We start from the raw sequence: 22,584 nt of genomic DNA, 5'->3' as shown, positions 1-22,584 counted from the left end.
GGACATTTGGGCTCTAATAGCACTACTAGCAATTTATCCAAACGATACAGGAGCATTTTTCTTTACAATGAAAGGTCTAATTAGAGGCGCCTGGGTCCCTCAGTCGGTTAAGCGTCCAACTTTGGCTCAGGTCATGATCTCACAGCTCGTGGGTTCAAGCTCCATGTTGGGCTCTCTGCTGACAGCTCAGAGCCTGGACCCCACTTCAGATTCTGTGTCTCCCTCTCTCTCTGTCCCTCCCCTGCTCACGCTCTGTCTCTCTCTCTCTCTCTTTCAAAAATAAACATTAAAAATTTTTTTCTAAAGAGAAAAAGAAAGGTCTAATTATATTCTGGTCAAATAATAGAGAAAACAAATTAAATCATGTCTGTTAGAAGTGAAAATTTATATAATGAACAATTAGTAAAAATAAGCATTTCCAAATTAATGAGGTAAGGGGGAGGGACAAACATGAACAGAAACTTCACTGAGCTATTAGGAAGAAGAAAAGGATAAAAGTTGTATTTAGGAAATAGTAAAATCAGTAATAAGCACAATACAAAAAGATAAAATTATCATAATTATACAAATTTAAATGGACTGAATCTCAAGACACTAATGTGGGATTAAGGAAAAAAACATACACAGTTACAAAAAGTGTATCCTAAAGATAAAAATGCAAAATAAAGATTTAGGCAAAGATACATAAGGTGAGTGGCAGCAAAATAAAAGCAGCAGTGGTGATGTACTTATCAAATTAAACTCAAGGTTAAAAGCATTCAAACAAGGAAAAACAAAAAAAGACAAAACAAGGAAAATACATAATGTCATACTGCAATATGGCCTAAGATATACAATTTAGGATGCTGCTTCCCCCCCCCCGCCACCCCCACAAAACACAGAACCACAAGGAGAACGTGTTTTAAAAGATTATTGCATTTATTGTATCTTTCTGTAATATAACAGCTGAAGTAGACAAAAAAAAAGAATCAGAGTAAAGAAACATTAATCATCAAACTAGATTGAAAGCCTTAATGAATAATCTATACCTAGCAAAGAATATATTTTCTTCTCTTATATCCATGAAAGTTTTTCAATTCAGTGGAATATATGACCTACAAAGAAAATCTTTTTTTTCCAAAAAAAATTTTTTATGCTTATTTATTTTTGAGAGTAAGAGAGACAGAGTGTGAACCAGGGAGGGGCAGATAGAAAGGGAGACACAGGATCTGAAGCAGGCTCCAGGCTCTGAACTGACAGCACAGAGCCCAACGCAGGGCTTGAACCCACAAGCCATGAGATCATGACCTGAGCTGAAGTCAGACACTTAACCAACTAAGCCACCCAGGCACCCCTACAAGTTTAGATTCAACAGGCCACATTCTCTGATCATAGAAAAATCATAATTACAAAAAAGAAAGAAAAAACAATGAATACTTAATAGTTAGACACTAAGAAACTTTCTTCAACAGCTAGGATCAAAGTGAGAAATCAATTCTGAAGTTTCACCTTTCATACCAAAGTTCAGGAGCTGTAAGTGCATTTAGAGGAAAGTGTGTGGCCTGAAATCCTTTACTATATCTATATATCTATACCTATATCTATATCTATATCATCTATATCTATATCTATCTATATCTACTTATTTATACTTATATAAACAGGAGACTGAACACACTAATATAACTGAGTTAAGAATTTGCTTTAAAAGATCAGAACAAGAACAAAGAAATGAAGTAAACATATGAAAATGAAACACCAAACAAAATATCAAGAAGTGGGAATTAATAAAAATGATAATTTAAATAAATAAAATAAATATAAGGAACATGAATAAATTAAAAAGCCAGTTCTTTCAAATAATCAATTAATTATGTGGCTTAGCCCCTGGAAAATCTGATCAAGAGAAGTACAAAAGTGCACTAATTAGTAATTTAAAGGGGAGACATTACATGAGGTTAGGTAGTAATATAAACTAACTATGGGGGACTATTAGGTATAAGTCAAGAGCAACATACCTAACCATTTAAGTGAAATGTGTGAGTCCCTGGAAAAAAGGAATTATGAAAATTAATGAAAAAAATCATAAGGGACCAGTGAGTAGAGAAAAATTAAGAAAAGTGTTCAAGTCTCTCATTTCAAACATACCAGCACCCACAGGCAGCATTATCGGACACACCTCCACAGGAGACCTGGCTGGGGCTGACAAAGGCAGATATGGCAGAGGTCTCAGTCTTCCTCTGGCAACTCTATAGGTGTGAAATGGTCGTGACCACAAGGGGCTTCAATGTACAGGGCAGGCTGGAAAGGACAGACCCAGAGCAGTGTGGTGGAGGGAGCAGGAGAGGATGTGATAGGAAGTGCTGGGGGAGACGGACCAGGACTGGACTGGCAGGGGCCAAGGCTGACAAAAAGAGCTGGGACCTCATATGATGATAAGGTGTGGAACAACATGGGCAGGGGCATGACTGCCATGATACCTTGAATCCTCCTCAGTGTCCCAAAGTGGAATCATCAGGGGGGGATTATCCTACACTCATCTATCTCCCATCCCATTTTTGTAACACCTTTGGCCTGGGGAATATTAACGATTGCATAGAAGTTGATGAATGGGCTGTGCACTAATCAGGTGCCAACTACACGTCTGATGGCCTAGAATGGGGGACTGCCAGGAACAAAAGCCATTGGCGCCTTCTTTATAAGGTCATAGCTCCCCTGACAGAAGAGGGCCCACTGAGCCCTGAGTGGGTATCACTTCACAGCCACTCTGCATGTGCACTGCAGCCTCCTCCTAAGTACAGTTGCACTGCCACCCACCGCCATCAGAGGTTTGAAATTGGGTTTGTGGCCAGAGAGACAGGTTAGAGGGCCCTCAGGGGATATTAATATCCTTTGTTCTTCCAAAGTTTGTCAACAAAATTCTGGACGGTGGGGGATGAAGGCAGGGCAGATCCTTGGCCCTGCCAAATTTCAGGGAAGAAAGAGAGAGAGGGATGGGGAATGATGGCAACAGAGAGCAATTTTGAGGACCCCTTCCCATCCAGGGGTAAGCAGAGACAGGAGCCCAAATAGCGAACAGAGAAACACAGAGAAACTCTAAGATGACCTAAGAAAAAAGTGGTTATAGGAACTAGTGTGTGAAGAGTTCATTGAGTGTCTCCCTTGCACAGAGTGTTGGGTACAGGATCTCAGTCAAGCAGGGCTCAGCTGTCTGCTTTGGAGCGCAGGTCAGTGGTGAGCGGGTCATGCTGGACTGTCTGGTGAAGCATCAGGGCCAGAAGCCCTGCCCGGTTTGTCATAGCTGTGCGCACCTTGTGCTCCTGCTCAAGTAGCTCTTCCAGCTTGTTCAACTGTGGGAGGTAAACATGAGAGAAGGATTTCAGGATGCTATCCCACCCTTTCAGCCCCAGTCACCATTGTGGCCTACCATGCGAATACGCTCTAGGTCCACCTCAGCACGCCTCAGCTTCTCCCAGCAATAGTGGAGGTTGCACACGCGTTTAGGTAGGCGACAGAAATTACCAGTGAACTCAAAGACATTGTGCACTAGTGGGCAACCGCACACCTCATCATCTGATGCCTGTGAGGAAGAATAAGGGATGATGAGGTACGGAGGAGGATAGAAATGGAGTGATCAGGCAGGCATTATGAGGAGAATGGGAAATGGAGGGCACTCTGGCAGGAAGGAGAAGAATGGGGAATAACTCAGCGGGGGTGGGGGGGAGAAAGGAATTCAGGATTAGGTAGAGAAGAAGAGGCAAAAGGGGAATTATCCTGCACAGAAGATGAAGGAAGAAGTTAAATAAGCAGGAATAGAGGAATGGAGGTGATCAGGCAGAAAAGATGGAAGAACAGAAAGAGATCAAACCAGAGTGAGAGTAAGGATGGAGGGAAGGTCTGACAGAGAGAAGTAGATGGAAGAGGGTTGGTAAAGCATGGGAAAAAAGTGAGGAATGACACAGGGAGGGTGGGAGTAATAGGGGTTGGCTAAACAGGGAGGAAGAAAGGATTTAGGACATGACAAGAAGGGAGAAGATGACTGGAGGCAGTGAGGCATGCAGAATAAGAACGAAGGAAAGTCAGAAAGTAAGGAAGAGAGGGAGGTCATACAGGGAGGAAGAGAGGAAGGTGGGACAGTCCAGCAAGGGGTGGGAAAGGAATGTATGATGGTCAAGCAAGGAAAGGAGAAGAATGGGGAATGGTTATACAGTGAGGAGCAAAGGAAACAGAAATAGTCAGGCAGAGAGGAGGGAGAGAGAAATGTAGGGGGGTAGGTCAGGCAGAGAAAAAGTAAGAACAGAAGGTAATCAGCCAGCAAGGAGCAGGGAATGTGGGGTGGTCAGAAAGGGAGAAGGGGACACATGGGAGTTGGTCAGAAGATATGAAGGCAGTCAGGCAGAAGGAAGAAAGAAATAGGAGGCAATCAAGCAAAGAGGAAGAGAGGAATATGGCAGGGAGAAGGGGAGGAATGAAAGATGATGAGGTAGGGAAAGAAGAGTCACCTTGGGATCTCTCGAGTGCTCGGGACACAGCACCTGAAGCCGCTTACAGTACCTCTTACTCTTTGGGTTGTAAACATCACAGAAGAGCCTGGTGGCCCTGGGGGGAGGATGAAAGTGAAGTGCTAAGGGTCAGAAGAAGGGAGGTCCCACCTGAACCCCAAAGCCCATATTTTGTCCCTAACCCCACCCATACCCTGCCACTAACCTATCCACCTCTGCCTCTGAACACACCCTCTGATCTTTCCCACCCTGCTCCTGACCCTGTCCACATCATGCCTTTGACCTCAACTAGCACCCACACTCACCCTTCAATGCAAGTGGGATACATGGACCCGAAGGACGACTTGCCTTCATACTGGGAAGAAAGAGTACAAATGGGAGAAACTGTGGACTTACACAGCATGCCCTCCCATGACAAGCCCCAAACAACACATTTGTCCCTGTGGCTCCTATGCTCCTGTCTGCCCAGCCAATGTCCCCCCTCACCATTGGCTGATGTTCCAGTCTTGGCCCTCCTACTAAGGATGGAAGAGAAGCACAAATGGGTAGAACCATGGATGTGTGTTACATTTTTACAACAAATACCCAGGCACCAAACATGCCCTCCTCCTCATGGATCCCACCCAGCCAAAAACACGTTTACCTCCTCTTCCCCCAGCCAATTCCCTAACCTTGACAAAACAGTGTTCCATGTGGCGCAGGGCGACATGCATGTTAACTGACTGCCCGCAGGAGACACAGAAGATCTGCAGGTTTGCATTGTTCCTGTTATTTTTGTTGATCTGCACAGGACAGTGGAAGGGCCAGTGAAGAGTGGGCAAGATAGCAAATACCTTTCTGCTCCATCCCACCCACTCCCACGCACCTCCTCATCCTTGCACACAGGCTGCTGCTTGCCACGCAGAATTATGGCCTCAAGTTCATAGAAATGGCACTCCATGTCCTTCAGGCGGGTGTGAGTGTCCTGCTGCTCTTGGTGGATGCGCTCAAGCATTTTCTTGCCACGCTCCTCGGCAATACAGGGGCTCTTCTGCCACTGCTGGATGCGCTGGGGCAGAATCGCATAGATGCGGCTAGAAAAGGAGACAACAAGAAATGGAATGGGTAGGTAGGGACATCAAAAGAAAAAATGGGTGAGTGACCGAATGGCGGTGAACACGTGATTGAATGGTGGATGGATAGGTGGGTAAATGACTATAAGGGCGTGGGTTGGCGGATGGAATGTGTATGGGTGGTTCAGTGGGCAGGTGACTGTAAGGGTGAATGGATGGGTGGGTAGGTGGATGAATGGTGGGAGGATACACAGGTAGAGGGATAGACAGACTTACGGATGGCATATATTATGCCCTACTCCACACCCTGTCGCTTAACTTCACTCACTCAGCTGCGAGCTTCATGCCACAATCATCTGAGCAGTACTTGGAGCCTGGCCGGGTAGGATACACACAGCCAGGTCCCAGGCACTGCCGCAGCGAGGCCAAATCCTTGGCATCTGCCTTCTCTTGGTGTTTACGCTTTGACATGAGCTTTCGCTTCTTCTTCTTCTTCTCTTTCTGTGGGACAAGAGTGGTCAAGGCAAGGATAGGAGAGTTTATGTCAGCTTCCTAACCTTGCAACCCAGCCCTGTGTTCCACCCGACCCCTGTCTTCATGCCCCCCATTCCACCATTTCTGTCGCCTTGCACTCCACCTTTTTATTCAACTTCTTTTTCTTCACTTTCACTGCTGCTTTCTGCATTGCAGGATCCAGGAGCGGAAACTTCTCAGTGTCACTCATCCAGGACTGTAGGCCAGGAAAATGCTGGCAGGTCTTCTCAACTTGTTTCTTAAATGATACTTGGACACTGCCTCACTTCATTCTCCAAACTGATGACCCTCTCTGTCTTCACTGTCCCCTTCTTTCCACCCAGAGGCCCGCCATACGCTTATCAGGCTTTGTCTAAAGTCCCCTCTCCAAATGTCCTGGCATAGGTTTCAGCCCTGAGGAAGGTCCTTTTCAGACAACAGCTGGAGTGAGGCTGTTATCTGAGAGGCCTCTTTTATTGCTAATGGCACTGCCAGCACCTGGTACTTCTGGGACAGCCTGGGCTTCTGCATTCCAAAGTAGGAAGCTGTGATTGAATGGGCAGTGGGCAGTGTGAAGGGCAAACCCTTGCACTAGCTCCACTCCCCCATCCACCCTGTGTCCTAAACTCACCAGAGACCAGGAATTACAAGTAGGGCTCCTGTGATGATGGGAGGAGGACTCTGGGTCAGCACTGAGTAGAAACAGACTTACCCTGTCCCAACACTCCTGGTCCCACCTTCTGGCCAACATGGCCAGGTCCCACTGCACCTGCCTGGGACTGAATGGCACCACCTGTCCCTGCTTGCCCACTTTATCCAGACACACCTGGCTGGTCCTTCTCACCCCCATTTTGCCCACCGAAATGCATAAAGCCCTGCCTATCTGCCCAAAAAGGCTGGACTACACTCCTTCACAGTTGGTCAATACAGCCTGCCCTGCCCCATCCTTCAGGACATACTTGCAACCCTGCTTGCCCTGTACCATGGACCCAAATAAGCCACCTCTGCCTAGCCCACCCAAACATGCATGACCCCACACCTCAGACATGCTCCACCCACCTGCCTGCCCTACCCAGTCTCTCCAGGCCCCGCCTGCCAGACTGCCCTCTTGGACACATTCTGTCTCACCTTACAGTCCCAGCCCTGTAAGCCCCATACACTACGCCAAGGCATACCTAACCCTGCCTCATACAACCATATAAGGCCCTTCCCTCTTCCCAGACTCTCTCAGCCTCATATGATTCTCCCACTTCCTGTACATACCCAGTTCTGCCTTACCTTCCATGTCCTAGGCCATGCCAAGCCCTATCCACCCCCACTCCCCACATGCACATGCCAGATCATGACCTGTCTGCCCTGACTCACTTACCTAGAATAATTTTGTGATCTTTATTCTGAAAAGTACTCCTATGTGAACCCAGTGACGCCAAGTAAAATATATAAATATACAAAAATTTTGAAAATTTATGTGTGTGTGCATATATAGATATAGATATGCACACACACATACATTTTGTATATACACATATATATGTATACACACACACAAATCACTTTCAGTGATTAAAAGAGCAGGCACACACACTGAAAGAATATACACTTTTGAATAAGACCATTATCAGTTGGAGAACTCACACTATTATTGAGCTAGAGATATAATATTAATAAAAAACTGACCCTGAAATTAGCCTTAAAGGAAGTCTGAACACATTCCAATGAATGAGTATCACATAAGGCACAAATAAGTTGCATTTGAAATTAATAAACGGTTTAACTTTTGAAAATTGAAAAGGCACTTTTAAGTAACTCTTGGTAAAAAGAAAAATAACTGAAATTGGAAAAAACTTATCACTTAATAAGACCGAAAGCAATACATACCCAAATGTGGAACTTTAGGACAAAAGTATGAGAAAAGAAAGACGGAAATTAGTGACCCCTTGCTTTCAACTCAAACTGCAACGAGTCACTATCCCGACTCCAACCCATTACCTGACCCCCCCATTACCAACGCCAAAATCCACTTTAATGACACACACACACACCTCTCCAGTCACAGAACCTACAGTCCCTCTTCAAAACCCTTAAAAATACCTCAGCACCGAACAGACGCTTAACTGTCCGGAGCCTCCAGGCAGGGACCGTGAAATGGTTGACAGAACTACTTCCGGTTCCGGTAGCGACTTTAGCTCCGCCCCTTCTTGGATGTGTTGGGTTTGTGCTTGCTCAAGGTCCTCTGCAGAGTTGATATACAGACAAAAGTTAGAAGAGCATGGTTACAAAGAAATGATACAGCTACACGTGTGCCATTCTTCAGAACATCACCTCAGGCCTACATGGATACATTTGTCTCTTCTGACATCAATACCAAGTTTCATATATTGGAGTGATTGATCATTGCATTATTGTATATGACAGGAAAATTGATCCCGTTATCATTTCCGGTTATTTTGAATAATTTCGTGTCATTACTATTTTACCATCTTCTATTATTTTAATTGTGTAGTAACCAATGAGAAAAACAAGCAAAAACACATAAGTCAATTTTTTAGTCAAGAAAAGAGAAAAAGATTTATAGAAAAGCCAGGAAAAAAAGAAATCAAAATGTAAGAAAGTAGGAATAAGTTCACATTTCAAGTTCATATTTTATTACATAATCAGTAATAAAAAGTTATTAATGGGGTAAACTCTCCAGTTAACGTCAAAGATTGCCATTTTGGATGAAAAACAACAAACCTAGTCATATGCTGTTTATGCCAAACTTAGCAAATCATTAAGATACAGAAACATTTGAAGCAAAGGGATAGAAGAAAATTTTCTAGGTACATGCTAATCAAAATGAAGCAAGGTCAGTTATTTTAATATCAGACTAAAGAGACTAAGACAAAAAGTTATTCATTGGGATTGAAAAGGTAATTTCAAAATGACATGATTCATCATGAATATGTAAAAAAAATTCAATCTTATACACAATTAAATGGTGTAAAATAAGTATAAAGAAAAATATATTAGAACAAAAGGTGATTTAGAAAACAAATATTCCCATTATAGAATATTACAACCCCACTGCTCTTTCAATTCCCACTCACTCTTCAAGACTTAGCTTTGGCATCACTATCTGCAAAGCTCTCTCTGCTTCCTTTTCATCTGGATGACCAGACTCTCTTCTGAATGAACTTTTGGACATAATTATTTTTTTAAGTTTATTTATTTTTGAGAGAGACAGAGACAGCATGAGTCAGGGAGGAGCGGAGAGACAGAGGGAGAGAAAGAATCCTATGCAGTCTCCACGCCGCCAGCACAGAGTCCAATGCAGGGCTCAAACCCACAAAACTGTGAGATCATGACCTGAGCCAAAACCAAGAGTCGGACACCTAACCGACTGAGCCACCCAGGTACCCATGGACATAATTATAAAAGCAAGGACGTTCCTTTTATTTTAATATTGAAATTAAGAAAGAAATGGGGGCATTGTCTGAACTCTTCAACCTGTTTTGTGCCTGTCTTCTTCACTAGAAATGAAGGTAGGAACAATGTTGGTCTTGGTCACTTCTGGTTGCCCAATGCCCAGTTTACTGCCTGGCACACAGGGGTGTCCAATGACCAACAATGATCAAAGGAATGTATCAGGGGCCCTGCCCCTCAAGTGTTGTTGCAAAATGGAAAATTACTGTAATTTATCTGGTTCTGTATTATTCCTTGAAGATAAAAGCAAATATACGCTGTAATTTACATTAGAGTTATGTTTTAAATATCTTTGACAAGAAAATCAGTGTTCAAAAAATGTTTAAGATCTTTCTGTGAAGAAACTATTTTTCCTTGATTCAAGCCTGGCATCTAATGACAGTGCCCCTAGCTAAATCTTCACAGCTTATATCAAACCCAGTTTAGGGATCTGGGCAAGAGATAAGAAATCCAGGCTGAACTCAGAAGTAGTCTGTGAGCTCTAAAGAAAATTTTAACCCACTCGCTATGGTCGTGAAAGTTTATAAGCACTACTTGTGGTGTCCAAGCTAATGTTTTAACTTCTCTTTGAATTATTTTTCAAGACTGTGGCCAACTCAGTGAGTCTTGGACAGCTTTTTGCTCTCCTTCACCTCTGACATCATACCTACTTCTCCAATGTTTCTTTACTGCTGTTTTCCTTCATTCTCAATTCCACAGCACTAGTTTAGGTTTCTCATATTTTACATCATAATGAACCTCTTCCTCTGCAATGTGGCTGGCTGATCCATTTTGCCTCCAGGATTGTATTCCCAAAGGGCTACAGATAAATATGTCACCATCCTCCCTGGGAATCCTCCTTAGATCCCCAGAATCAGAATCAGTTCTGCACTCTATGATGTTCCCCTCAAAGTTCTCTATGACAGGGGCCCACTTCCCTGAGACAGACACGTCCTCTTCCCAGGCCCTCCAGGTGTCAAACACTCAGGGCATCCTGGATATTCACTCTCTTGTCAATCCAGCATAGGCTCCACATACCAGGCCTTTGCTCAGATCTGCCCTTCTTTTTTGCTAATTTCTGCTCACCTTTCAAGACTCAGCTTTGGCACCACCACCTGTAAAGTTCCCTCTACTTCTTTTCCAACTGGGTGACCTGTGTCTCTTTCGAATGTACTTGTGGGCATAGTTATAACAGTGAGTGGTGTTCCTTTTACTTTAATCCTGGGATTATAAAGGATGGGGGGTTGCTGATTATACCTCTCATATCTGTTCCATGTTTATCTGTTTTTGCCTGTCAACATTCTGCTTATCTTCCAAAACTAAGCTCAGATGCTTGCCCCACTAGGATGCCTTCTCCAAACCCCTTTCTCTTCCTTCTTCAGTTTTTCCACAGCAATTCTGTCATTCTGCTTTGCATCACTGTGTGGATAGCAGGGTTCTCTCCTCCACCACACAGTTAAGGCAAAGCTGAATGTGAATGCCCTGACTCCCAGCCCAGTGCTCCTACAACAATCGCTAGTGATTCTTGACTTATTGCTTTGGTTTCTTCTGACTTCCCAGATATGTGAGATGCTAAGTGCTTTGTGAGAAAGAAAGACCACCTCCTTAGAGACAAACACTAGAATGGCCATCCAGACGGGATGGAGCAAGAACATGAACCAGTCCAGGAGTGGATACTTTAAATTTAACCTTTCCTCTGCAGACTGTTTCTGTACATATAATTTTGGTTTTTATAACATCTAATAAGTTAAAAAGTCTCTTATGGATCATGCTTTGGATATCATATAGAAAAACTCTTTGCCTAATCCAAGACCACAAAGATTTTCTCTCATATTTTCTTTCAGAAGTTTTATAATTATATATTTAACATATAGGTCATGATCTGTTTGAATTAATTTTTGTATAAGATGTGAGATGTAGGTTGAAGTTCATCTTGTTTTGGGGTTTTTTTGAGAGTTTTTTATATGGATATTCAATTTCTCCAGAATTAATTATTTTTTTAAGTTTTTAAAATTTACTTATTTTGAGAGAGACAGAGACAGTGCAAGCAGAGGTGGGGCAGAGAGAGAGAGAGAGAGAGAGAGAGAGAATCCCAAGCAGGCTCCACAGCCAGCACAGAGCCTGATGCAGGGCTTAAACTCACAAAACCATGAGATCATAACCTGAGCTGAAACCAAGAGTCAGACACTTAACTGACTGAGCCACCTAGGCACCCCTCCAGAAATATTTATTGAAAAACCAAGGGGAAAAATAGATACAAGCCTAGAGGGAAGGAGGCAAACCACAAGAGACTATTAAATACAGAGAACAAACTAAGGGTGTCTCTGAGTGTTCAACTTTGGAGCTGGGGTGGGGAAGAGGGGGAAATGGGTGATAGGCATTGAGGAGGGCACTTGTTGGGGTGCGCACTGGGTGTTGTATGTAAACCAATATGACAATAAATTATATTCATAAAAAATTTTTTAAAAATTTAAAATTTTAAAAATTTAAAAATTTTACAAATTTAAAAAATTTTTAAAAAGGAAAAGACAACCCCTTCTCAATCAAAAATACTTTGCACTTTATTAAAAAAAATCAGTTGATAAGGGAGCACCTTGGCGACTCAGGTGGTTAAGCATCTAATTCTTGATTTTGGCTCAGGTCATGATCTCACAGTTCATGAGATTGAGCCCCATGTCAGGCTCTGCACTGACAGCACAGTGCCTGCTTGGGATTCTCTCTCTCTCCTTCTCTTTCTGTCCCTCTCCTGCTCTCTCTCTCTCTCAAAATAAATAAATAAACAATTTTTAAAAGATAAGTTGACAAGAAGAGGATTCTGAGAAGATGGAGGAGTAGGAAGCACCAGAAATCTGTCTCCCATCTAGACAACAATTGCAGAATCTTCCTGGTGTAACCATTTCAGAACTCTGGAGAAGAGAGAATACTTAAGAAAGAATGGCCAAAAACTTCATAACCTGATGAAAGATACGAATATAAACATCCAAGAAGCTCAGTAAACTTTAGGTAAGATTTACTTAAAGAGAGCTACATCAGGACACATTGCAAACAAAATGTGCAGACACATTGCAGAATTTTGTCTGCAAAATTCTTTGCAGACAAAGAATTTTGAAAGCAGCAAGAGAGTAGTGACTCATCACATACAAGGGATTCAAAATGCTAAAAAAAAACAAAACCTGTCAACCAAGAATTCTATTCCAGAAAAGTTGTCCTTCAAATGTAAGAAAGAAATTATGACAATCCCAGGTAAACAAAAGCTAACAGAGTTCATTACCACTAGACTTGCCCTGTAAGAACTGCTAAAGGGAGTCTTGCAGGTTGAAATGAAAGGACAATAAACAGAAACTTGAAGCCATACAAAAAAAAATAAAGATTTCAGGGGCACCTGGGTGACTCAGTCGGTTAAGCGTCTGACTTCGGCTCAGGTGATCTCATGGTTTGTGAGTTCGAGCCTCTTGTCAGGGTCTGTGCTGACAGCTCAGAGCCTGAAGCCTGCTTCAGATTCTGTGTCTTCCTCTCTCTCTGCCCCACTCTGTTTTCTGTCTCTCTATGTCTCTCAAAAATGAATAAATGTTTAAAAAAAGATTTCAGTAAAGGTAAATAGATGGGAAATTATAAAAGGTAGTATTATTAAAATAATGGTGCACAACTACACTTATTTTTTTACATGATTTCAGAGACTAATACATTAAAAATGCAACTATTAAGGAGATTTTTCAAAATGGCAGTGGAGTAGGAGGACCCTAGGCTCATCTCATCCTACAAACACAACTAGATAACTATCAAATCATCCTAAACACCCCAGAAATCAACCTGAAGACTGGCAGGACAAACTCCACAATTAAAGGGAGAGGAAAGTCTACATCAAAGAAGGTAGATAGTGCAGAGATGTGGTCTAGTGGAGAAATGGATCACAAGTGCTATGGAATGGAGGGAGCTGTGATTGTAGAGAAGGGCTAGAGAGTGAGGAGCACACAGGGGAATGCACAGGAGAATGTTTCCCCAGAGCCATTAGCTTGGAAAATGAGAGGGGCTGAATTTTGTGAGTTTCTTGCAACCAATGGGGCTTAAGACCCAGAGTGTTAAAGGTCACAGGGCTTGGTGGGTAGAGACTAGAGAGAACTGCCCTGTTCCTGGAAAGAAGGCAGGCAAACAACCTGGGGCAGACAGCATGGAAATAGCAATCTGAAAAACATCTGGGACACACAGTGGGAAGATTATTTGCTCTTCTTGGGGCTTGTCCCTGGCAGGCAGCGTTCATGGAGATTCCTCTCTGGCAATAAAGAAGATATCTGGTGCCATTTCCCTCCATCACCCCTCAGCATAAACACAGAGCCACCTGAGGTAAAGAGCTTAGTGCAGACACTGGCTGCCTAACTTGCTTATACCAAGCCCAGGCCCCTGTGATATTGTGGGACTGCCCTTCCTAGTCAAGATTTCCTCTGTACCAGCATGGCAGGCTCCTCCCCAGAAGACCAGCACAAGCCCTGACCACACATCTCCTGACCAGAGAGTTCTGCGGGGCTTCAGTTCCGGTAGAGTTGTTACCAGGTCTCATTTCACAGGCAGACCAGAGCACACCAAGTTAAAATGAGCCACATTCAGGCCAGGGACCAAACATTGCCCACTGCAGGCAAGTAGCCTTTGCAAACGATTGGCTGAAAGATACAACAGCCAAAATACAACAGCAGAGCACATGCAGCACACACTGGAGACACTCCCTGAAACAGTAGGTCCTGGGAAATACATAACTTCTTCTTCATAAGGTCATTACTGTCAGGAACAGGAGACATAACTGGCTTTCCTAACATACAGAAGAAGTCAGAGACTTAGACAAAATGCCAAGACAGAGAAATTAATCTCAAATGAAAGAACAAGATAAGGGCACAGCCACAGATCTAAGTGAAACAGATAAAAGTCACATGTCTGATGGAGCATTTAAAGCAATTATCATAAGGATACTCATCGGGCTTGAGAAAAGAATGGAAGACATCAGTGAGACCCTTACCACATAGATAAATTAGTTTGAAAAGAATCAGTCAGAGATGAAGAATTCAATAAATGAGATTGGAAAGAGGCTTCCTTCAATGAACAGCTGGCTGGAAGAAGCAGGGCAATGGAGTAGTGGCCTAGAAGGAAAAGGCGTTGAAAGTAATGGAGCTGAACAAAAGAGAGAAAAAAGAATTATGCAACGTAAGAATAGACCTAAGGAAGTCAGTGATTCCATCAAATGTAATAAAATTTGTATTATAGTAGTCTCAGAAGAAGAACAGAGAGAAAAGGGGGCAGAAATTTTATTTGAAGAAATAACAGCAGAAAAATGCCTTAATCTAGGGAAGGAAACAGACATCCAGATTCAGGAGGCACAGAGAAATCCCATCAACATCAACAGAAGTCTATAGCAATACAGGCCTACCTCAAGAAGCAAGAAAAATCTCAAATAAACAACTTAACCTTACACCTAAAGGAGCTAGAAAAAAGAACAACAAACAAAACCTAAAACAAGCAGAACGAAGGAAATAATAAAGATTAGAGCAGAAATAAATGATATAGAAACTAAAAAAAATAGAACAGATCAATGAAACAATAAGCTGGTTCTCTGAAAAAATTAATAAAATTCATAAACCTCTAGTCACACTTATCAAAAAGAAAAGATAAAGGACCAAAAAAAATAACATCACAAATGAGAGAGGAAAAATAACAACCAACACCACAGAAATACAACAGTTAGAATGTTATGAAAAACTACATGCCAAGAATGTTATGAAAAACTATATGCCAACAAATTTGACAACCTGGAAGAAACAGTCAAATTTCTAGAATCATATAAACTACCAAAACTGAAACAGTAAGAAATAGAAAACTTGAACAGACTGATAACGAGCAAAGGAATTGAATCAGTAATCAGAAAACTCCCAACAAACAAAAGTCCAGGGCCAGATGGCTTCACAGATGAATTCTACCAAACATTTAAAGAAGAGATAATAGCTATTCTTCTTAAACTTTTCCAAAAAAAATAGAAAAAAGACAGAAAACTTCCAAATTCATTCTATGAGGTTAGCATTATGCTGATACCAAAACCAGATAAAGGCTCCACTAAAAAAGAGAACTACAGGCCATTATTCCTGATGAACATGGATGCAAGATTCTAAATAAAATACTAGCAAACTTAATCCAATAAAAACATTAAACAAATCACCATGATCAAGTGGGATTTATTCTTCGGTTACCAGGGTGGTTCAATATTTGCAAATCAATCAACATGATACACCACATAATAAAAGAAAGAATAAGAGCCATATAATAATTTCAATGGATGCAGAAAAAGCATTTGACAAAGTACAACATCTATTCATGATACGAACCCTCAACAAAGTAGGTTTAGAGGGAACATACTTCAACATAATAAGGCCATCTATGAAAAACCCACAGCTAACAACATCCTCAGTTGGGAAAAACTGAGAAATTCTCTACAGTCAGGAACAAAACAGGGATGTCCATTCTCACCACCGTTATTTAACATAGTACTGGAAGACCTAGTCACAGCAATCAGACAGCAATACAAAATAAAAGGCATTCAAATCAGCAAGGAAGAAGTAAAAGTTTCGCTCTTTGCGGATGACATGATACTATATGTAGAAAACCCGAAAGACTCCACAAAAAACTATTAGAACTGACACGTGAAATTAGTAAAGTTGCAGGATACAAAATCAACATATAGAAAGCTATTGCATTTCTATATACCAATAATGAAGCAGAAAGAGAAATTAAGGAATTGATCCCATTTACAAGTGCACCAAAACAATAAGATATTTGGGAATTAACCTATCCAAGGAGGTAAAAGGTCTGTACTCTGACAACTATAAACACAGATGAAAAAAATTGAAGATGAGACAAAGAAATGGGAAAACATTCCATGCTCATGAATTAGAAAAAAAAATATTGTTAAAATGTCCTTACTACCCAAAGTGATCTATACATTCAATGAAATCCCTAACAGCATTTTTTCTCAAAGCTAGAACAAACAATGCTAACATTAGTATGAAACCACAAAAGACCACAAGTAGCCAAAGAAACCTTGAAAAAGAAAAGCAAAGCTGGAGGCATCACAATTCTGGACTTGAAGTTATATTACAAAGCTGTAGTGATAAAGACAGTATGGTACTGGCACAAAAATAGACACATAGGTCAATGGAACAGAAGAGAAAACTCAGAAATGAACCCACAACTATACAGTCAATTAATCTTCGACAAAGCAGGAAAGAATACCCAATGGAAGAAAGACAATCTCTGCAACAAATGGTGTTGAGGAAACTGGACAATAATATGCAAAAGAATGAAACTAGACCACTTTCTTACACCGTACACAAAAATAAATTCAAATGGATTTAAGACACAAATGTGAGACCTGAAACCATAAAAATCCTAGAGGCGACCACAGACAGTAACCTCTTTGACATCAGCCATAGCAACTTCATTCTAGGTATGTCTCCTGAGCCAAGGGAAACAAAAGCAAAAATAAACTATTGGGACCTCGTCAAAATTAAAGGATGCAGTACAATAAAGAACACAAAAAACAAAACTAAAAGTCAACCTAAAGAATGGGAGAAGATATTTGCAAATGACATATCTGCTAACGGGCTAGTATCCAAAATCTATAAAGAACTTATCAAACACATCAGCCAAAAACAAATAATCTAATTCATTAAGAAATAGTCAGAAGACATGAATAAACATTTTTCCAAAGAAGACATAGAGATGGCTAACAGACACCTGAAAAGCTCAACATCACTTATCATCAGGTAAATGCAAATCAAAACTACAATGAAATATCACTTCACACTTGTCAGAATGGCTAAAATCAACAACACAAGGAACAAGTGTTGGTGAGGATGTGGAGAAAGAAGAACCTTCTTGCACTGTTGGTGGAAATGCAAACTGGTGCAGGCACTGTGGAAACAGTATGCAGGTTCCTCAAAAAGTTAAAAATAGAAGTACCTTATGACCCAGCAATCTTACTACTGGATATTTACCCAAAGAATACAAAAACGCTCATTCAAAGGGACACGTGCACCCCAATGTTTATAGCAGCATTATTTACAATAGCCAAGATATAGAAGTAGCCCAAGCATCCATCGATTGATGAATGGATAAAGAAGAAGTGGTATATACATACTGTGGCCGCTCACTGAAGAAAAAGTTCTCAGACACTAGATTGAGTGGATGTCCAGGGCTGCTCTGCGGGAGAGCAGAAGCAGCAGACTACACACAGATTTTATTTCGTATTTTCTTAGATATGAGTACCAAAAAATATCAAAGCATGGAAAGAGAACACAAAGGATCTTTAGACATTAATCAGACATGCACCTGGTGGCTACGTGAAGGCATGCAGGGAGTACATGTAGTTTCAAGGAGTGCCGGGGAGTTACAGTGGAGTTTGTATCTAACTGTCCTCTGGGGGATCATGGGGTTCTGTATCTCATAATGCTATCGCGTTCGACAGCCTTGAGACTAGAACATTGCTGATATTTCAGCTATTGCCCCATTCACCATTCAGGACTTACAATACACTCTCTAGAAATAACTCCACAATATACAATGGAATATTATTCAGCCATAAAAAAAATGAAATCTTGCCTTTTGCAACGGCACGGATGGAGCTAGAGAGTATAATGCTAAGCAAAATAAATTAGTCAGAGAAGGACAATCATGATATGCTTTCACCCATATGTGGAATTTAAGAAACAAACAAACAAAAACAAGCAAGGGGAAAAATGACAGAGAGAGAGAGAGAAAGAGAGAAATCAAGAAACAGACTCTTTAGAAAACAAACTGATGGTTACCAGAGGGGAGAGGGGTGGGGGGGATGGGCTAAATAGGTGATGGGGATTAAGGAGTACACTTACTGTGATGAGCACTGCGTGATGTACGGAACTGTTGAATCACTATATTGTATACCTGAAACTAATATAACACTGTATGCTAACTAACTGGAATTAAAATAAAAACTTTAAGAAAATAAATAAAAATTTAAAAACTTTAAAAAAGACAGAAGATTGATTTATTTGATTATGTTTATTTATTTTGTTTTAAGCTTTTATTAAATTCCAGTTAGTTAACATACAGTGTAGCATTAGCTTCAGGTGTAGAATCCAGTGATCCATCACTTACATACAATACCCAGTGCTCACCCCAACAAGTGCCCTCTTTAATACCCTTCACCCATTTAATCCACCCATCTCCTACCCACCTCTCCTCTGATAACCCTTCGTTTGTTCTCTATAGTTAAGAGTCTGCTTTCTGGTTTACTTCTCTTTTTTTCCCCTCTGTCCATCTGTTTTGTTTCTTAAATTCTACATGTGAGTGAAATCCTATGGTATTTGTCTTTCTCTGACTGGCTTATTTTGCTTAGAATTATACTCTCTAGCTCCATCCGTGTTGTCGAAAATGGCAAGATTCCATTCCTTTTTATGGGTGAATAATATTCTATTGTATATATATCACATCTTCTTTATCTCTTCATCAGTTGATGGACATTTGGGCTTTTTCCATAATTTGGCTATTGTTGATAATGCTGCTATAAATATCAAGATGCATGTATCACCTCAAATCAGTACTTTTGTATCCTTTGGGTAAATACCTAGTAGTGCAATTGCTGGATTGCAGGGTAGTTCTATTTTTAACTTTTTGAGGAGCTTCCATACTGTCTTCCACAGTGTCTGCATCAGTGTGCATTCCCATCAACAGTGCATAAGAGTTCCCCTTTCAGTGCATCCTCACCAGCACCTGCTATTTCCTGTATTGTTAATTTTAGCCATTCTGATAGGTGTGAGGTGATAGCTTAATGTAGTTTTGATTTGTATTTCCCTGATGATGAGTGATATTGAGCATCTTTTCATGTGTCTGTTGGCCATCTCTGTCTTCTTTAGAAAAATGTCTATTAATGTATTCTGCCCATTTTTAAATCGGATTATTTGTTTTGGAGTGTTTAGTTGTGTAAGTTCTTTATGTATTTTGGATACTAACCCTTTAAGATATGTCATTTGCAAACAACTAATGTGCATGGCAAAATACACTAGAAACAAAGTCAAAATACAAATGGCAAACTTGGAGAAAATATTTGCAATATTTTAGCACAGTCAAGGGCTAATCTGTAATATGGAAACCAGGGGCCAGCAAGCCTTTTATGTAAAGTAGTAAATATTTTTGGCTTTGATGGTCCCTGTCACAACCAATCAACTCTGCAGTTGTAGTGTAAAAGCAGCATAAACAATAGGTAAACAAATGAGTTTGGCTGTGTTCCTACAACACTTCATTTATAAAAACTGGTGATGGACTAGATTTGGCCTATGGTATCTGCTTTGCTGACCCCTGACCTAAAGAACTCTGAGAAATTGAGAGACAAGGGTCTCAAAAACCTCATGAAAATGGAGGCATGAACAGACAATTCACATAAAAAGATATAATATGGACACCAAACACATTTTTTAAGTTTAAATTCACTTGCGATTAGAGAAATGTACATCAAAATAACACTGAGGTTCCATTTCTTATCTGTCATATTGGTAAAAATTAAAAGTATAACAATATATTGTGCTGGTGAGGTTGTGGGTAAACAAACACTTGTATATTTCTGATAGGAATGCAAACTGTTTCAACCCTTCTGGCAGGGAACTGGGCAATACCTGACAAAATTACATTTCCTCTTACCTCTTAAATCAGCAGTCTCGTGTCTAGAAATATACCCTATCTACAACAAAAGGAATATTACGAACTGATATAAAGCATTGTTGAGAACATACTGTTAAGTGAAAAAAAGCAAAGCTCTAAAGAGTATCTAGAGTAGGCTACACTTCATAGAAAGAAGGCGATATAAGAAGACATGCATGTGCTTGTCCATTTATATGAAAGAAACACGGGAAGATAAACTAGAAACTAAAGAGCTTATTTACCTAGAGGGGATAAATGGAAACAGGACAGAGTAGTAGGAATAAGAAGGTAAGAGACAATTTTCTGAATATATCTTTTTGGTATAGCTTTGACTCATGGAAACCCACTGTGTCACATACTCCAAAAAAATTACAATGTGGAGGGAACCATAAATTGCATAAAATTAACAAATTAATGTGCCTGGTATACCTATATTAAAAATTAATATTATAAGGACACTGAAGACGAGGAGAAAGAAAAGAATTGGCCTAAGTGTTCCAATTATCAGTAGAGGGCACTAGAAAGACACAGAATGAGGAAAAGATTTCTCTTCCTAATTCTGGTATGCTCCTCTCACCGGGCTCCCACAGCACCCATGGCTTCTGCAACTCATCTCTAGGTGGCCAGCAGCACCCAGAACCCAGCAGCATGTGGCACATCCCATGAACAGCGTCCCCCAGCATCCCCTGGGTGGCTTTGCTGTGAGTTCCAAAGTGTGACTCCTGCCTGTGGACAGCTTCCCTCTGTATCCCAGAGGGCAAGCCCCATCGGCACAGCAGATCAGCGAACTTCTCTGCCACCCAATGTGTCTGCCATACCAGACAGTGAGATCCAGTTCTAAGCCAGGGTGGAGACATGGGCAGTGTCCTCTTTCAGACGTTTTATCTCAGCACTAGAGATAATGGTTACTCCACATATATGCTACTGCTCTTCTATTCTTTAGAGTTCTCTTTACTTCTTACTAGACAATCTTCTATTACTTTAAGTACTTTAGTTACTATTAAATAATCATAGTTAGGGGTGCCTGAATGACTCAGTCGGTTAAGCCTCTGACTTCGGATCAGGTCATGATCTGGTGGTTCGTGAGTTCGAGCCCCGCGTCGGGCTCTGGGCTGACAGCTCGGAGCCCGCAGCCTGCTTCAGATTCTGTGTCTCCCTCTGTCTGCCCCTCCGCTGCTTGCACTCTGTCTCCCGCATTGTCTCAAAAATAAATAAACATTTTAAAATTTTTTAAATAAATAATCATAGTTAATCATTACATATATTAAACCTTCTCTCTTAAAATTACTGTGTGGTTTCTGTCTCTTGGTTTGGAGTCTAAGAATGTGTTAGGTAACACTGGAAAATAGTATTTGACTAGTCAATGAGCACACTTGGTGCTCAGATTTTGGTCTCTCAATACTGTTCTCCAATAAAAGGAATCTGCTTCTTAGAAAAATGGTTGAGTCCAGGGCTAGAACAGGGAGACTGCAAGATGAGTGTGAAACATCTTGTGGTGCCAAAAAGTAAGAATATGTCCCCAAAAAGGACAGGGCAAGTCAAAAAGATACAGGAGCCAACCTGGAGGAGCTCCTAATGGCCAAATTATATTTTTGGATTATAACCCATGGAATAAAATAAATATCCATAAGTCCATATTGACATAAATATATGATGGAATAAATTAATAAGTGTGGGAAGAGAGACAAATAACTTGGAGAATTCCATGTAATTTGTATAGACACTCCCTCTTCCAGGAGGCAGTGTTTAACATCCTCCCCCCACCCCCGGGGGTGGGGGTATTCTTAGTAACTTGCTTGCCAAGAGTAGAGTATGAAATGACAGGGGAGTAAATTTACAATGGGGAAATCTGGCAAACACCCGTCAAGTAATCAAGGTTGACATTATTGGTGATAATGTACACCTGATATGAAGTGATGAGCCTGGCACTTTACTTCTGTGGTATTCTTTCCCAAATCCAAAACCTAATCTAGTAATGAGGAAAATGTCAGATAAAACCAGCTGAAAGGCATTCTATCAATCACCTGACCAGTGCTCCTCAAAAGTGTCAAGGCCATCGCAAACAAGGAAATTTTAAGGAACTGTTACACTCTACAGGAGGCAAAGGGACATGATGACTAAATGTAAAGTGGCGTCCTGGATGGAATCCTGGAACAGAAAAAGGAGAGTAGTTTAAAACTAGTGAAATCCAAACAAAGTGTATAGTTTAGTTCATGGTAATGTGATAATGTTGGTTACTTAGTTGTGACAAATGTACCATAGAAATGTAAGATATGAACAATAGAAAAACTGGGGGATGGGTACATGGGAACTCTCTGTACTATCTTTGAAACATTTCTCTAAGTCTAAAGCTATTCTAGATAAAAAGTTTATTTCAAAATAAGAAAGGG

General features: G+C 40.9%; 1 protein-coding gene across 1 annotated transcript; it reads right to left on the bottom strand.

Annotated features, from left to right (window-relative positions):
* Window positions 1-897: 897 nt before the first annotated feature.
* LOC125931279 (CXXC-type zinc finger protein 1-like) lies at window positions 898-6,896 on the bottom strand. Its single transcript, XM_049643233.1, has 9 exons — window positions 6,759-6,896; window positions 6,147-6,263; window positions 5,862-6,034; window positions 5,347-5,587; window positions 5,153-5,263; window positions 4,787-4,836; window positions 4,482-4,578; window positions 3,407-3,559; window positions 898-3,329 (listed from the first exon to the last, which is right to left on the bottom strand). Exons 1-9 carry the CDS (start codon window positions 6,894-6,896, stop codon window positions 3,183-3,185), a joined length of 1,227 nt encoding a protein of 408 aa, XP_049499190.1. The 3' UTR covers window positions 898-3,182.
* Between the last annotated feature and the right edge of the window lie 15,688 nt (window positions 6,897-22,584).

This window comes from Panthera uncia, chromosome X, assembly GCF_023721935.1.
Source record: "Panthera uncia isolate 11264 chromosome X, Puncia_PCG_1.0, whole genome shotgun sequence".
NCBI lineage: Eukaryota > Metazoa > Chordata > Mammalia > Carnivora > Felidae > Panthera > Panthera uncia.
The sequence above is the reverse complement of the archived record's forward strand: the minus strand, read 5'-3'. Positions and strand labels throughout refer to the sequence as shown.

Coding starts and splice junctions, on each gene's coding strand:
- LOC125931279 (XM_049643233.1), bottom strand. CDS start 6,896: ATGGGGGTGAGAAGGACCAGCCAGGTGTGTCTGGATAAAGTGGGCAAG. Junction 4,837..5,152: donor TGGAACACTGTTTTGTCAAG/GTTAGGGAATTG, acceptor CTTTCTTCCCAG/TATGAAGGCAAGTCGTCCTT. Junction 3,560..4,481: donor AGCACTCGAGAGATCCCAAG/GTGACTCTTCTT, acceptor TCTTCCTCACAG/GCATCAGATGATGAGGTGTG.